Genomic DNA, 12,859 nt, shown 5'->3' on the forward strand with positions numbered 1-12,859 from the left:
TTTCGGGGCCCGATTGGGTGCATGGAATTTCACTCACGTGACCGAAGTAGATATTGATACCTACCATACCGTAGGTGCCTTTACGGGCGGCTGCTAGGCGACGTGGTCTGATCATTTAATATTCAATACTTGACATGCAACTTGTATTTTCGGCGCATCTTGATCGATATCAAGAAACTCAGTGGAATACTCCGAGCTTTTGGAGTTCACAACTCGAGGCGAGGCGAGGCATCGGCCATCGTATGTATACCGGAGAAAGCTTTAATCATGAGCATGAATCTCCGGTCGGGAAATCGCCGATAGTCCAAATCAAACTGCCGGCTAGTGAAAGCAGTATATAATAATACTCTGTAGGTCCTTCACCCTCGGCTCCGCGTGACGAGTCCTGTACACTCCCTATTCCTCCTAGCCTCCACAGTCCCTTTCTACTCGCCACCAGCAACACCACCTAACCTCTCCATTTCCAATCTCCCGTCGAATACAGCTCACTAACCATCCCATCCTCTCAGCGCCAATCTTCCACAGTTCCGCCTCCCCTCCCTCACAAAGATCCCTTAGCATCTTCTCCTCCACAAGACTGACTGTACTCGCCCTTCATCCTCGCTGATGGAGCTCTTTGGATGATATGTATGAGCATATTGGCAGAAAAAGATAATGGCATGGGTTCAAAATCGAAAATATCTTTCTATTTCCGGCTGACTATGCGGGAAGAAGATCTAAGCAACGCCCAGAATAGTATATAAATTAGTTGGAGTACAAAGTGGCTTCACTCTGGTTCATGCCATCTCGGGGTCGATCCCATGTTCGAATGTGACCTAAAGAGTAATGTTATTGATTGACTTGTCCCATCGTCGAACTTGAACCTACCACTCTTGCAACTCGTGAGGATAGAATCTTCCGTAAATTCTAGCCAGCACAGTGGGTCTGGGTCGATAATTTTCGACTGAAAACAAGTATTAGCAGCGTTTGATGAATGAGGACGAGGATGGACGTACCATGACAGGTGGCAGCATAGCAGTATTTGCTCTAGGCTCCACTGGATGCTCGATCATATGCTCGACGTCACCCTCAGCAGAAAGACTGGAATTCGACCTAAGCATGCTTGTCGTTGTGTTCTGAGTTTCTGCTCTCTGAAGCGGGTTTGCAAATCGTGAGGATATGCTCTCTTTGCGCCTTACAGACACCTGTCTAATCATTAGCGGCGGCCTCAAAGACCATTTGGTCGACCTACAGCTTTTGGACGGTGCAGCATCCCTACGCTAAAATCCCACAACAGGAGCCTACAATCTTCACCAACACTACCAAAACGGTAGTTCCGGTCATCACAGCGCCACGGATCGAAGCATACAGCCGTGACCCAAGATTGGTGTCCTTGGCAGCGTGCTACTATCGTAGACTCGGCAACTGACCAGATGGACACGAGGTCGTCTTGGCCGCCTGTAAGAACATACTTACCGTCGGGAGACCAGCACACACATAGGAAACCACCGTAGTAGCTTGCGTAGATGTCCCGAAGCCTGGACCGTTAGCGAAGTTGAGATTTTACGATCCGGACGGCTTACTGTTCTTTCAGATAATCGATGATCCGCAGCGTTCCATCTTCGGACACCACAGCAATGTGTCTGTTGTCTGGAGAGAATGCGAAGGCGTTGATGCGTTGATTTGAAAGTTTCCAAAAAGACACAGGGTTAAACTTCTGGTTCTTGGAGTGCACAGACTTATCAACATGGAGCTTCGTTTTGATACCTGGCTCATCGAATTCGTTGGCTTCAGAGTCGCCATTGGTGTGGTTTCCGTTTTCTTCGGGAAGGAACGCCAAGTCTTCTTTCTCCTTGTCGTACACAACAAGAGAGCCGTCCATATGTGCTGCAAGGAAGAGGTTTTCGGATCCAGGTATCCAACGTATCTCTGAAACGGGTGTTGCGTTGATAATTCCCTGGTACTCGTTTAGTGCCTATATAGCTAGATCATCAAAAGACATACATACGTTCTTGTTTAATCGAGTGTACTTCTGAGATATAGGCTCGAACCAAATAATTTCACCCGTCGAGAATCCCATTATAAGGTCGATGTGGCTTGGAGCCTTTGTAACCTGGTTGATGTCATGGCAAAGGCAGTGGCCCTTGGTAAACAGAATCTTAGTCAAGTGTTCTGCCTGTATTTTCGCTTAGCTCATGTTTCCAATAACATGGGTACTCAGTACCTTTTGGGCAGATGACAGGTCAAGCCACTGGAAGGCTCGATTGATGTTCGCGAAAGCAAAATACCCATCTGCTGGCCTCTCCTGTATCCGTTTACCTATGTTTTCATTTACTATACACCGTGAAATAAAGGATGAATTGCTCTTCGCAATATTGTTTTTCGGCTTCTTTTTCTTCCCGGCATCTTTCCCAGTGGCAGACAGCATTGAGTTACCTTCCCCAAATGCCGGAGCAGAACCAATGGATACTGTCGCTCTCGCACTTCCGGTGACTGAAGTACGTCCTCCATCGCTACTGCCAGCAACAATGTCTCCGGAAGCACGCTCCTCGCTGGGATATTCTTGAATACTAGTGTCTAAGGCTCCTGATATCGCACTCCTATTTGTATCGACTCGGTTCAAGAGTGGTGCCGAGCTCTTGGAGCTGAAGGAAAGTAGCGAGATCTTGGTTCCAGCTGTCGCAGGTTGGGGCGTTGTCGCGAGAGGATTTGGATTGATAATTGGAGCTTCGGAAGGATGTGGGGGTGGTGTTGATAGATGTAGGTCTTCTTTCAGGACGTAGGTTCCTGTATTGACTTCAGCCTAGCTCCGTCCTGGGGATGCGCCTCGCAATACCTTCGCCCACAATCAATTGGTATTCGGGTCCTGACGGGTGGGACAGGATGTTGTTGGTCTCAATGAGGGTCGGAGCATTGCCATTCGCAACGGCAGCGTTATATGCATTGAGGGAAGGGTAGCGTGGAGGAGGAGGTAAAACACTGTATGATTAGTGAATACACACACACATAGAGATCATTTCACTCACAACATGGTGGCTCACTTTGATGCTTGCCAAGCGCAGACGCAGACGGGCTACAAGTCTGCAAAGTCTGCAAAAAAGAATGGAAGTGTAGATGGCGGGCAAGTGAGCAGTGCAATGTCGAACTTCGTAGAGCCGTTGAGATAACTGTGGTCGTCGGTCTGCAAGGTACGAGAAGGAGAGTGTGGGGTAAGATGGACGCAGTGACTCGTAAGGGTATAGTTAGATGGTGATAAGTGCACCCGCATGCGCCAGTAATTTATTTGTACGAATATACGGATGTATATGTACATATATTATGTGTGTGTAGAGACATAAAGTGCATTCGATGATAGGAGATAGTACAAAAACATTATAAGTGAAGAAGGGCGGACGAGGTTTCCATGGGGAAGATGGGGAAAACAAGCCAAAGCCAAAGCCGAAGCCGAAGTCAAAGCCAAGTGAGTGGAGGAGCCAACCCCTTGCGAAGATCCAGGATCACGCACGTTGGATTTCAAATGCCGGCTGGATAGTGGTGTCCCGAAAGCTACTACTGCACTACACTGCACTGCATTGCTTTGTTTGGTCGCCTATCCGACGGTTCACAACATCAAGCGCGTCAAGCCTCGAATAGGTGTTCAGTTCAGTATCAATTAAGCGCAGTGTGGGCTGTCCGATCTTGTCTTGTCTCGAAGCAAAAGTCGGCTCGATAAGCACAGTACAATAGATGACGACCTTCACTTCTATTTACAGATGCAAAGCTTGTAAAAAGGATAGCCGCGGTCCACAAGGCTGAATGAAACATTGAAACATCATGTCTGCAGGCAAGAATCTCTCCCTCCTCTCTTCCTCTTCTCTTCCTCCTCTTTTGCATATAGAAGCTAATGGAAATCCAAATTGTAGTGAGGATCGTCTGTGTAGGCGATGACAGCGTGGGCAAGAGCAGCCTCATCACCTCGCTGGTCAAAGATGTCTTCGTGACGAACAAGATCCAGTCCGTCCTTCCACAGATTACCATACCACCCAGCATCGGAACTCCCGAGAATGTCACTACCACGATCGTGGATACCTCTGCCTTGCCCCAAGAGCGAAATACACTGCGGAAGGAAATCCGGAAGTCAAATGTTATCTTGCTGGTATACTCTGACCACTACAGCTACGAGCGGGTCGCACTGTTTTGGATGCCGTACTTTCGCTCCCTGGGAGTCAATGTGCCGGTCGTGCTATGTGCCAATAAGTCGGACTTGACCACGAACGGGAATACAGCTCAGGTGGTTGAGGATGAGATGCTACCTGTGATGGCAGAGTTCAAGGAGATTGACTCCTGCATACGGACAAGTGCCAGGGAACACCACAATGTCAATGAGGTCTTCTTCCTATGCCAGAAGGCTGTTACACATCCGATTGCACCTCTGTTCGATTCCAAGGAGGGGAACCTTAAGCCTGCTGCGGTAGCTGCTCTGAGACGAATCTTCTATCTATGCGATAAGGATCAAGATGGATATTTGAATGACCAAGAGATGAACGCCTTTCAGGCGAAATGTTTTGAGAAGCCATTGTCACCCGGGGATTTGGACAATATCAAGCTATCTATCAGCAAAGAATCGCCGGGTTCTCAAGCCGACAAGGGGATTAATCAGAGAGGGTTCATTCAGTTGAACAAACTATTTGCAGAAAAAGGACGACACGAGACCATTTGGATTATCTTACGGAAATTCCACTACACGGACAGCCTGAGCTTGAAGGACAGCTTTCTTCATCCCAAATTCGAGATACCAGAATACTCCTCGGCGGAACTAAGCCCAGCGGGTTATCGATTTTTCGTGGATCTATTCCTGCTGTTTGACAAGGACAACGACGGTGGACTCAATAATTCAGAGCTTGACGCCCTTTTCGCACCTACTCCAGGCCTTCCATCTTTCTGGCTTGAAACTTCCTTTCCGTCTTCCACGGTCCGCAACGAAGCCGGCGACATCACGCTCCAAGGCTGGCTCGCCCAATGGTCAATGACAACCTTCGTCTCACCCAGTACAACCCTCTCCTACCTCGCTTACCTAGGGTTTGAGCCAGCAGGTGGTCCTCGCCTTTCGACAACCTCCGCCCTCAAGATCACAAAAGCTCGCAAACGTCGCCGGCGTGCCGGCCGCGTAGAACGCAACGTAGTCCTCTGCTACGTAGTCGGAGCCCCCTCGTCCGGAAAATCGTCCCTCTTAGACGCCTTCCTCGCGCGCCCGTTCGACTCACTCTACCGGCCCACTATAAAACCCCGCACAGCAGTGAACAGCGTTGAGAAAAGCGGCAAACAATGCTACTTAATCCTCGAAGAACTTGGCGAGCTCGAGCCCGCCATCCTAGAGAACCAAGCCAAGCTCGACGCTTGCGATCTCATCTGCTACACGTACGACTCTTCTGACCCAGACTCATTTTCACATATCGTGAGTTTACGAAAAAGATACCCACAGCTGGACGAGTTGCCGGCAATCTATACGGCGCTGAAGGCGGATCAAGACAAGACGACACAGAGGAGCGAGAGTCAGCCGGATGAGTATACGATGATGTTGAATATGAATGCGCCGCTGCATGTGAGCGTTACGTGGAACAGCATTAGCGAGTTGTTCATCACGTTGGCGGAGGCGGCGACGAATCCAAGCTCGGCGTTCCCGAAGAGTGAGGAGGAGGCACCGGATCGCACAGGCGTTTACATTGCGTTGGGAGCGACGGCGTGCGCGCTGCTTGCGGCGGGTATGATTTACAAGAGGGCGACGAATGCGAATTAGGGGTGGAGATGGGCAGTGTGGAGTTGACTATCCGGCGGATGTCAGGAGAGGGTAGGAAAGAATAATGCGGTGCGTTGGATCTGATTCTGTTCATGGTAATTGTAATTGATGATACCCATCCCTTCTCTTGTACAACTTCTCTTTCAGTCTCTCCCGGTTTTTTGATGTGCTAAATGATAGTTCTGGAGCCTCATGTCTACACTGATTCGAACGATTGCTCTTGTTGCCCCTGAAAGCATGAACATCCGATACCTCCAGAAATTGGATGTCAGATGGTATCAGGCACGTCACTCGCGTGGCTCAAAGGTGAGGAAGCTGGTGTTGACGTTCGAGGTCGATCTCGAGAGAACGAACTAGAGGCATTCTCATGAGGTTGCCGCGCAGCAGTAGCAGTGAAGGAGGCGTCAAGGACAAGAAAAAACAAGGGTGAAGGATGCCTGCCTGCAAGCACGTTTCTGAACCAAGATTCAATCAGAGACAAGGCAAAAGCTCAGGAGCCACGGCCAGGCCAGCTCCCCCTAAGTTGAACAACAAAGCATGCATGTTTTGCCTTACCATACTCAGGTGTCATAATCTTGATCCATTACATAGCACGATGGAAATTCAACACCTGGACGGAGGCAGAAGCGGAAATAAAAGTAAACAAACCGAGCGTTAATATTCGATGAACCACCTCAGGTATCTATCTGGTCGTGGATCATAATTGCAATGATTCTCCTCGACTTCGAATTGGTTATTGCATACCTATAGATACTATACCACGCATTGCAGCACCGATTTGTTTTGGGACACGAATTTTGTATGAATGTGCAATCCATGAGAATGTGAGAATGTGAGAATGTGAGCATGAGCGAGGTGCTCACTGCTCAGGGGCAGAAAGCTACTACTTACTGAACTTACTGCTTACAGACTAGCGTGGTAACTGGTCATAGTCGTAGCGAGCCAACGACCAGCAGGGGCAGGCTAGCTGGTAGGTATCTGGCAACCGCGATCTTTTTGTAAAGCACTTTCTTAAGAAAAGGAAACTCCTTCCCCCTCATCCCCATCCCACATCCCACCATCTCACATCCCACATCCCACATCCCACAGGTCGCTTTCCTTCTACGATTCCCGACCACGACCTTTACCTTGACTCGACCATCTAAATCTCGGCGTCCTTCGAACACGCTTCACTTCACCTCGCAATCATGGCTTCTGTATGTATTGTCCTTCAAGAGCTCCAGCCTTCTTTAAACCCCTGATTCTATCGCAAGCTCGAGGCTATCTGCACACTTGCAGATTGAGCTTCCCATTGCTTCGCCTGCGCGCTCATCTTCGGTACAATACTAATTGAAATCTCTTCCAGCAACGCCCTCACCCTTACAACAACCCCGGCTATCTTCCCAACGGCAGCGCAGGACATACTGGCTTGCCACCAGGAGCCGCACCTCTTCTCCCCAACAACGGACGCGTAATTCAGACCGGTGGTGTCAGAGTGCTCTGCGTGGCAGACGTTCGGGGTAAGCTGAAGCTGAGGCGCTCCTCAACAGACCAAGCTGACAGCAGGAAGGAAACCTTAGATCGTTGAACGACCTCGCAAAGCAAGCTCGCGCAGACCACATCATACACACTGGCGACTTTGGTTTCTACGACAACACATCTCTGGATCGTATTGCTGAAAAGTGAGATGGCAATATCATCAGCTCAACCCGACCCCGTGCTAACCTGATGCTCTCAGGACCCTCAAGCACGTCGCGCAATATTCACCCCTCATCTCGGAGCCCGTAAAGAAGGCGATTGGAGCTCCTGGAGGACCCGTGAAGCAGAGATTCAATCCGAACGAGCTCCCTCTGTCCGAACTCCCACAATTCCTTGATGGCAGTCTGAAACTCGATGTTCCGGTCTACACGGTCTGGGGTGCTTGTGAAGATGTGCGCGTATTGGAGAAATTTAGATCTGGAGAGTACAAGGTCGAAAAGCTGCACATCATTGACGAGGCACGCTCCATGCTGCTAGAAATCGGTGGCGTCAAGTTGCGACTCTTGGGGCTCGGTGGGGCGGTTGTTATGCACAAGCTATTCGACAATGGTGAGGGACGAACAACGATTGCCGGTGGACAAGGCACTATGTGGACAACACTTTTACAGATGGGTGAGCTGGTCGATACTGCGAATCGTGTATACGATCCTACAGAAACTCGAATCTTCATTACACATGCTTCACCTGCCCGGGAAGGTATCTTGAACCAGCTGTCTGTTACGCTCAAGGCCGACTTCTCGATCTCCGCCGGTCTCCATTTCAGATATGGAAGCTCCTACAACGAATTCAGTGTCAACCCTACATTGGATCACTACCGCGGAAAGCTGGCTGCCTCGAAGGCATCTTTCAACGATGTATGGGAGACGGTCAAGAGCGAGGTTCAGCCTGCCATCTCGGCAAACGAAGCTCAACAAGGTCTTCTGAACAATGCACTTGGAATAGTCGAGAAGATGCCAAGCACTGCTCTTGGTGGGAACCCCTTCGGAGGACCAGTTGGAGGAGCCAATTCGGCGGCCGTTGGACAAGTCGACGAGAGTGCTTTCAAAAACATGTGGAACTTCAACTTGGCAGATGCAGCGTTTGGATGGTTGGTCCTGGAGGTCCAAGACGGTCGCATTGGCACGGAGATGAGAGCACAGGGATTCAACTTCGCACACAGAGGCGCAAAGCAACACCCAGCCCAAGCCAACCAGCAACCAGCATCTCAGGCTCCCTCAACTGGATCTGGAACTCCTGGAACAAGCCATGCGGTTGCAGCTGCGGCTCCGCCTACTGGACCAGCACAGAGACCTCCGCCCGCTCAACCTGTTCAGTCATTCAACCAGCGTGGTCCTCAACAGCAACCACCTAGAGGACCAGCTGTTCCCGACATCAAATCAGAGTCGCCAGCTCCCCAACAGAAGTCAGCAACCCCCCAGCCTCCGACCAACGTGGTAAACCTTCCCGGACCAGGTGACAAGAAGGAGAACGAGAAGGCCTCGACCAACGGAAATGGAACCAATGGAGCCGATCCAACCTCGCCAGTTACTAAGCCAGCCGGTGAGCCGATCATTGGCCTCTTTATCATGAACGTGACCTCAGATGAGGCTGTTCGGGATCTGTTTAAGGACGAGGATAAGGAAAAGATCTTGAAGATTGAAAAATGGGGCAATTCTAACAAGGTCGCACACTTCAAGACTCTGGAGGAGAGAGACAATATCCTTGCGGGCCTACCAGATGACGTTAAGTCGCGAACTGGAGAAGACCGAAGCCGCCCTCTCGTTAAGATCTTTCAACCAAAAGAGCCCAGCAGACCATTCTCGAGTAACCGCGGCGGAGCTGGAAACTGGGGCAGCAGCAGAGGCAGCAACAACTCGGGCAACCTCCAAGGCGGATACCGAAGCGGTGGTGCGAGCGATAGTGAAGGTGGACGAGGAGGACGTGGGGGACGCGGTGCTCCAAGAGGTGCACGTGGCGAGGGTCGTGGACGAGGAAGAGGCCGTGGTTTCGGAGGAAAGGATTCGCCGGCACTGTCGAACGCCACTCCTGCCGCAGCTGGTGATTCTTAAACAGTTTCTTTCCCCGACACGAGTTTCCCTTGCTTTCAACAAAAGTCCACACTCGATTCATCTTCGTAATTGCCACCTCATGTGAGCTGAAGGTGTCGATTAGGCCGATCAATATTCGGTTTCTTGCACAGTATTTGCGCTTTGGGATGGAGGCGGAGTTTAACGAGCTTTTGCTTCACGATGTGGAAGCGATGACAGCTCTTCTGCTCTATGTACTTGATCCTCTTATTTGCATCATTGATTTGCCTCAAATAGTCTTTTTTCACCGCTTTGAAACGGCAGAATCGTTGGCAGAATCTTTGGCAGAATCGTTGTAAAATGCTCTTCCATAACTACTTTACGCAATACGCTGAGATGTTCACTTAAGGTACTAGGTGTTTCCTGGCCAAGGCTGGCAGAAGGATGTTGTACAACTCCGTACGTATAGAAGTAAATACGTAGTTGTACTACGTATATCGTAGCATGCAAATAAGGGGTCAAAACTCAATCGTGTCGTGTGCCCTGAAGCAACATTAAAGGGTCTATGCGGTTCTCCGTAGCTCCCCGGGAATGGTTAATGTGTACCCTGAAGTTAGATTCGCGTGAATATTTGAGATAGCGTTTGCGTTAGTCTTTCTTTCCGAAAGAATCCAAGTACTCTAAAACGCCAACGCCAACGTTAATGTTTTTTTTTTGGTTTCACCGTTCGCTATACTTCGTACCTTCTATCATATTTATCACGTAGATAGCCATCGCTAATACCTATGGATTCCTGTTCTGAAAATTTCTCAACTTAAAAATTGTTTTACTCTGTACATTCAAAGTCATTATATTATATTTACGAAAGGAGTATGCGCGAGTCGCGACTCTGTCGAGATGATACAGCACGGTAAGTGTCGTCTATTTACAGGGGGTTCGAAGAGTCGAGGGACCCTGGAATCATGTACTGGAAGCTTAAACCAGTGTATTTATTCTCTTCGAAAGTTTCAGATTCAGTAGTACAACATCCCAGGCGTAAGTTTCAGATCCTAAAGGTAAGGTACGGGAATTGGTAGAAGAAGGTTTACAACGCAAAGTGAAGATTTAATCTTAAGCTTACAATGCCTCTTGTACTACTACCTGGTTCCCCTACCCTCAAGGGTGTAACAATTACGCCTGCGACGTAGTACAACTACGGACGGAATGGTGAGGTACAGCGGTCAAGTGTTGTCCCTGGACAAAAGAAAGGGGAGTGTCGAGCCTAAACTTTGACCTGATACATTAAAGGCGTTCAAGGTTTCGTGGTAACGATATACGTAGTACTACGTACTATAGTAGTGGGTAGAGACATTGCAAAATCGGTAGTCGTTTGGTCGGAACTTTATTACTATTATGCGAAACTAGTGATTTGTTTGCAACGGCATGTTTGATGTTGTTAGTATTGCGAACCTACTACGTAGTCCAAGTACGTACGTAGTAGTACGTAGTAGGTACGCCTGTGACGTTGTACAGTACATGTCGAAAGTATAAGTTTGCAAGGCATCTTACCAGGGCTTAAACCAATCAACTTATAAGAATCCAGCCTTGAAAAGTATCTTTAGGTCAGTATTTAATCTGTGCAATTGATTTGACAGGGCTTTGAGCCATTCAGAAACCACCGCTCTACGATTTATGGGCCTAAACTGGGTCCGACATGTGTTCATAAAGGGGGGGATAGTACGTACGTAGTAAATAGAGTCGAAGATTAAAAGTTGTGACGAAAAAGCTGAAGGCTTGATAAATTTGAGGTCGTTGTTTTATAGCTAAGAGAGCTTACTTTAGTATCAGACCGTTTCTTGCTTTGTGTCGCCTCCATAATGAATAAAATTGATAGATAGTTACGATGCAGATGAGAATCACCGGTGGGTATTCTCGGTGTGTACTGCAGGAGAAGTTTGCCATAGGACCATGAGTAACTACTACGCAACTAACGAAGAATGCTCATAGTTTGGTTTCCCAGCAAGGGAATACACAGCCTGGCAACCGGTCGTCAAGAGTGTGCCAGCATTGAAGAGCACGGCTATGACACCACATTTTCCCTTCTCTGTACCGGCTTCAGTGCCCTCATCGAGAGCCCTGCCAGCTCCCCAGTGTCGATTGCTTCCTGAGCCGTTGATATATCAAAGTACGCCTTCACAAAGAAATTGATGAGCGCTCAGTCCCGTGGCTCCTCTATATCGACCTGCTCGGTAGCTGGAGGTTCCAAATCCCACGAGTCCTGATATGGCGAGCCTTTCGAGCGAACCATGGTATGGTAGCCGCAAAGACAAACAGTGCTTTCTTCATGAAAAGATTAAAAAATACCAGATCGAGCAGGCGGTGCTGGTTAACCGAACCCTGCTGTCACATGCAGGGCGTCCAACTCGGACTAGTTCGGGGGCAATGTAAACACTTGCTTCCGTTGAACATCACAGTCTGGACCGAATTGAGGAGACAAGTCGCCATCTTCCACGCGGTAGGAAATAAACATTCACTACACTTTCATCACTGATATATGGATCCTAGACTAAAAGGTTAGTGCAACTGATGGATGTCCATCTATATTGAAGATCTGAGGGTCCTCAATAAAGGGTTCTCAATTTGGTATGATTCTGTCGTCAGTTACGATTATTTCGGCTTTCTCACTTGAAAGATCTCCTGATCCATAATTCCATGCAAAGGCATTGTAGCCTACAGGGAGCATGACTGGAAGTTTGAGAACTGCTGACCCGGCAGCCGCATGAGGATGAGATCTGATAGAGGTTATTGCAACGGGAGTCTGCTATACCGACATCATTGGATATAGAAGAATATAACCCCGTGTAATAGGTCGCGAAGGTATGTTCCCAGCTGGAGTAGTCCAAATGAGCCTGCAATACTGGCTGCTAATAGGTGCTGGTCGAGTTCTGCGGGTTGGCAGCTCCAAAGTCGGGGAGTCGTTCAAAGAAGGTGACCTCGTGGTTCTATTTGCAGCTTCCCGTCAAGCATGTCACTATTACCGGAGAGGCCACTCTACATACTGCTTAAACCATCCTGCAGTAACCCTCCAAGCTAATTACCCGAAGTTCGTGCTCGTCTCTGACAAAAGCAAAGTCAGTCAACCTTCGCATCTCCGACACCCGTGAGAGCGAGTTGCGCTTCCGAAGTAACAAAGCTGATCAAAGACGCCGAAGAATTGAAGCTATATACTCTCCTCGGCTGCGCTTGTATGGAAGCTTTGGAAAAGAACGGAGCATTGTTGCAGGTTGGCATCAAGCTGGTTGGGGCGACGCTAGAGCTGGATTTGCTAGCTGCTGAAGAAGTATCTGGTCAGGGAGTAGCACTGTTTACTTTGAGAACAAAACCATGACACCCTTTAGCGAATTCGAGGAAAGTGTCTATCGTAATGCTTTGACCCCCTAAGTGACACGTGATACCGCAGCCATCGCCAAGTCCGAGAATGCTTGTTAGGCGACGAGGCTGAGGAGAATTGTTGTATATCCTGGCCAGCGACTTCACTCCCCAAGTTTTGCAGTCCAGCCTACAACCTGGTAGGCAATTGGTTGTAAACTAGCGAGCTCCA

At 48.9% G+C, this 12,859-nt stretch overlaps 3 protein-coding genes across 3 annotated transcripts; 2 read left to right on the plus strand and 1 right to left on the minus strand.

The window, feature by feature from the left end:
- Positions 1–744: 744 nt before the first annotated feature.
- On the minus strand, positions 745–3,010 carry L3040_000247 (uncharacterized protein; the record flags this gene model as incomplete). The annotated part of the gene is made up of 9 exons (XM_007297431.1): positions 745–815; positions 868–943; positions 996–1,184; positions 1,232–1,517; positions 1,563–1,936; positions 1,988–2,155; positions 2,204–2,766; positions 2,816–2,958; positions 3,006–3,010. The coding sequence occupies 9 exons, from the start codon at positions 3,008–3,010 to the stop codon at positions 745–747; spliced, it is 1,875 nt and encodes a 624-aa protein (XP_007297493.1).
- A 782-nt stretch (positions 3,011–3,792) lies between these two features.
- Positions 3,793–5,755, plus strand: L3040_000248 (uncharacterized protein; the record flags this gene model as incomplete). Its single annotated transcript, XM_066155073.1, has 2 exons — positions 3,793–3,802; positions 3,882–5,755. 2 exons carry the CDS (start codon positions 3,793–3,795, stop codon positions 5,753–5,755), a joined length of 1,884 nt encoding a protein of 627 aa, XP_066013132.1.
- Positions 5,756–6,942: 1,187 nt separating this feature from the next.
- Positions 6,943–9,321, plus strand: L3040_000249 (uncharacterized protein; the record flags this gene model as incomplete). The annotated part of the gene is made up of 4 exons (XM_007297429.2): positions 6,943–6,951; positions 7,101–7,254; positions 7,305–7,416; positions 7,473–9,321. The coding sequence occupies 4 exons, from the start codon at positions 6,943–6,945 to the stop codon at positions 9,319–9,321; spliced, it is 2,124 nt and encodes a 707-aa protein (XP_007297491.1).
- Between the last annotated feature and the right edge of the window lie 3,538 nt (positions 9,322–12,859).

This window comes from Drepanopeziza brunnea (genome assembly GCF_022702325.1).
Source record: "Drepanopeziza brunnea f. sp. 'multigermtubi' strain 214-2 chromosome Unknown ctg1, whole genome shotgun sequence".
In the NCBI taxonomy this organism is placed as follows: domain Eukaryota; kingdom Fungi; phylum Ascomycota; class Leotiomycetes; order Helotiales; family Drepanopezizaceae; genus Drepanopeziza; species Drepanopeziza brunnea.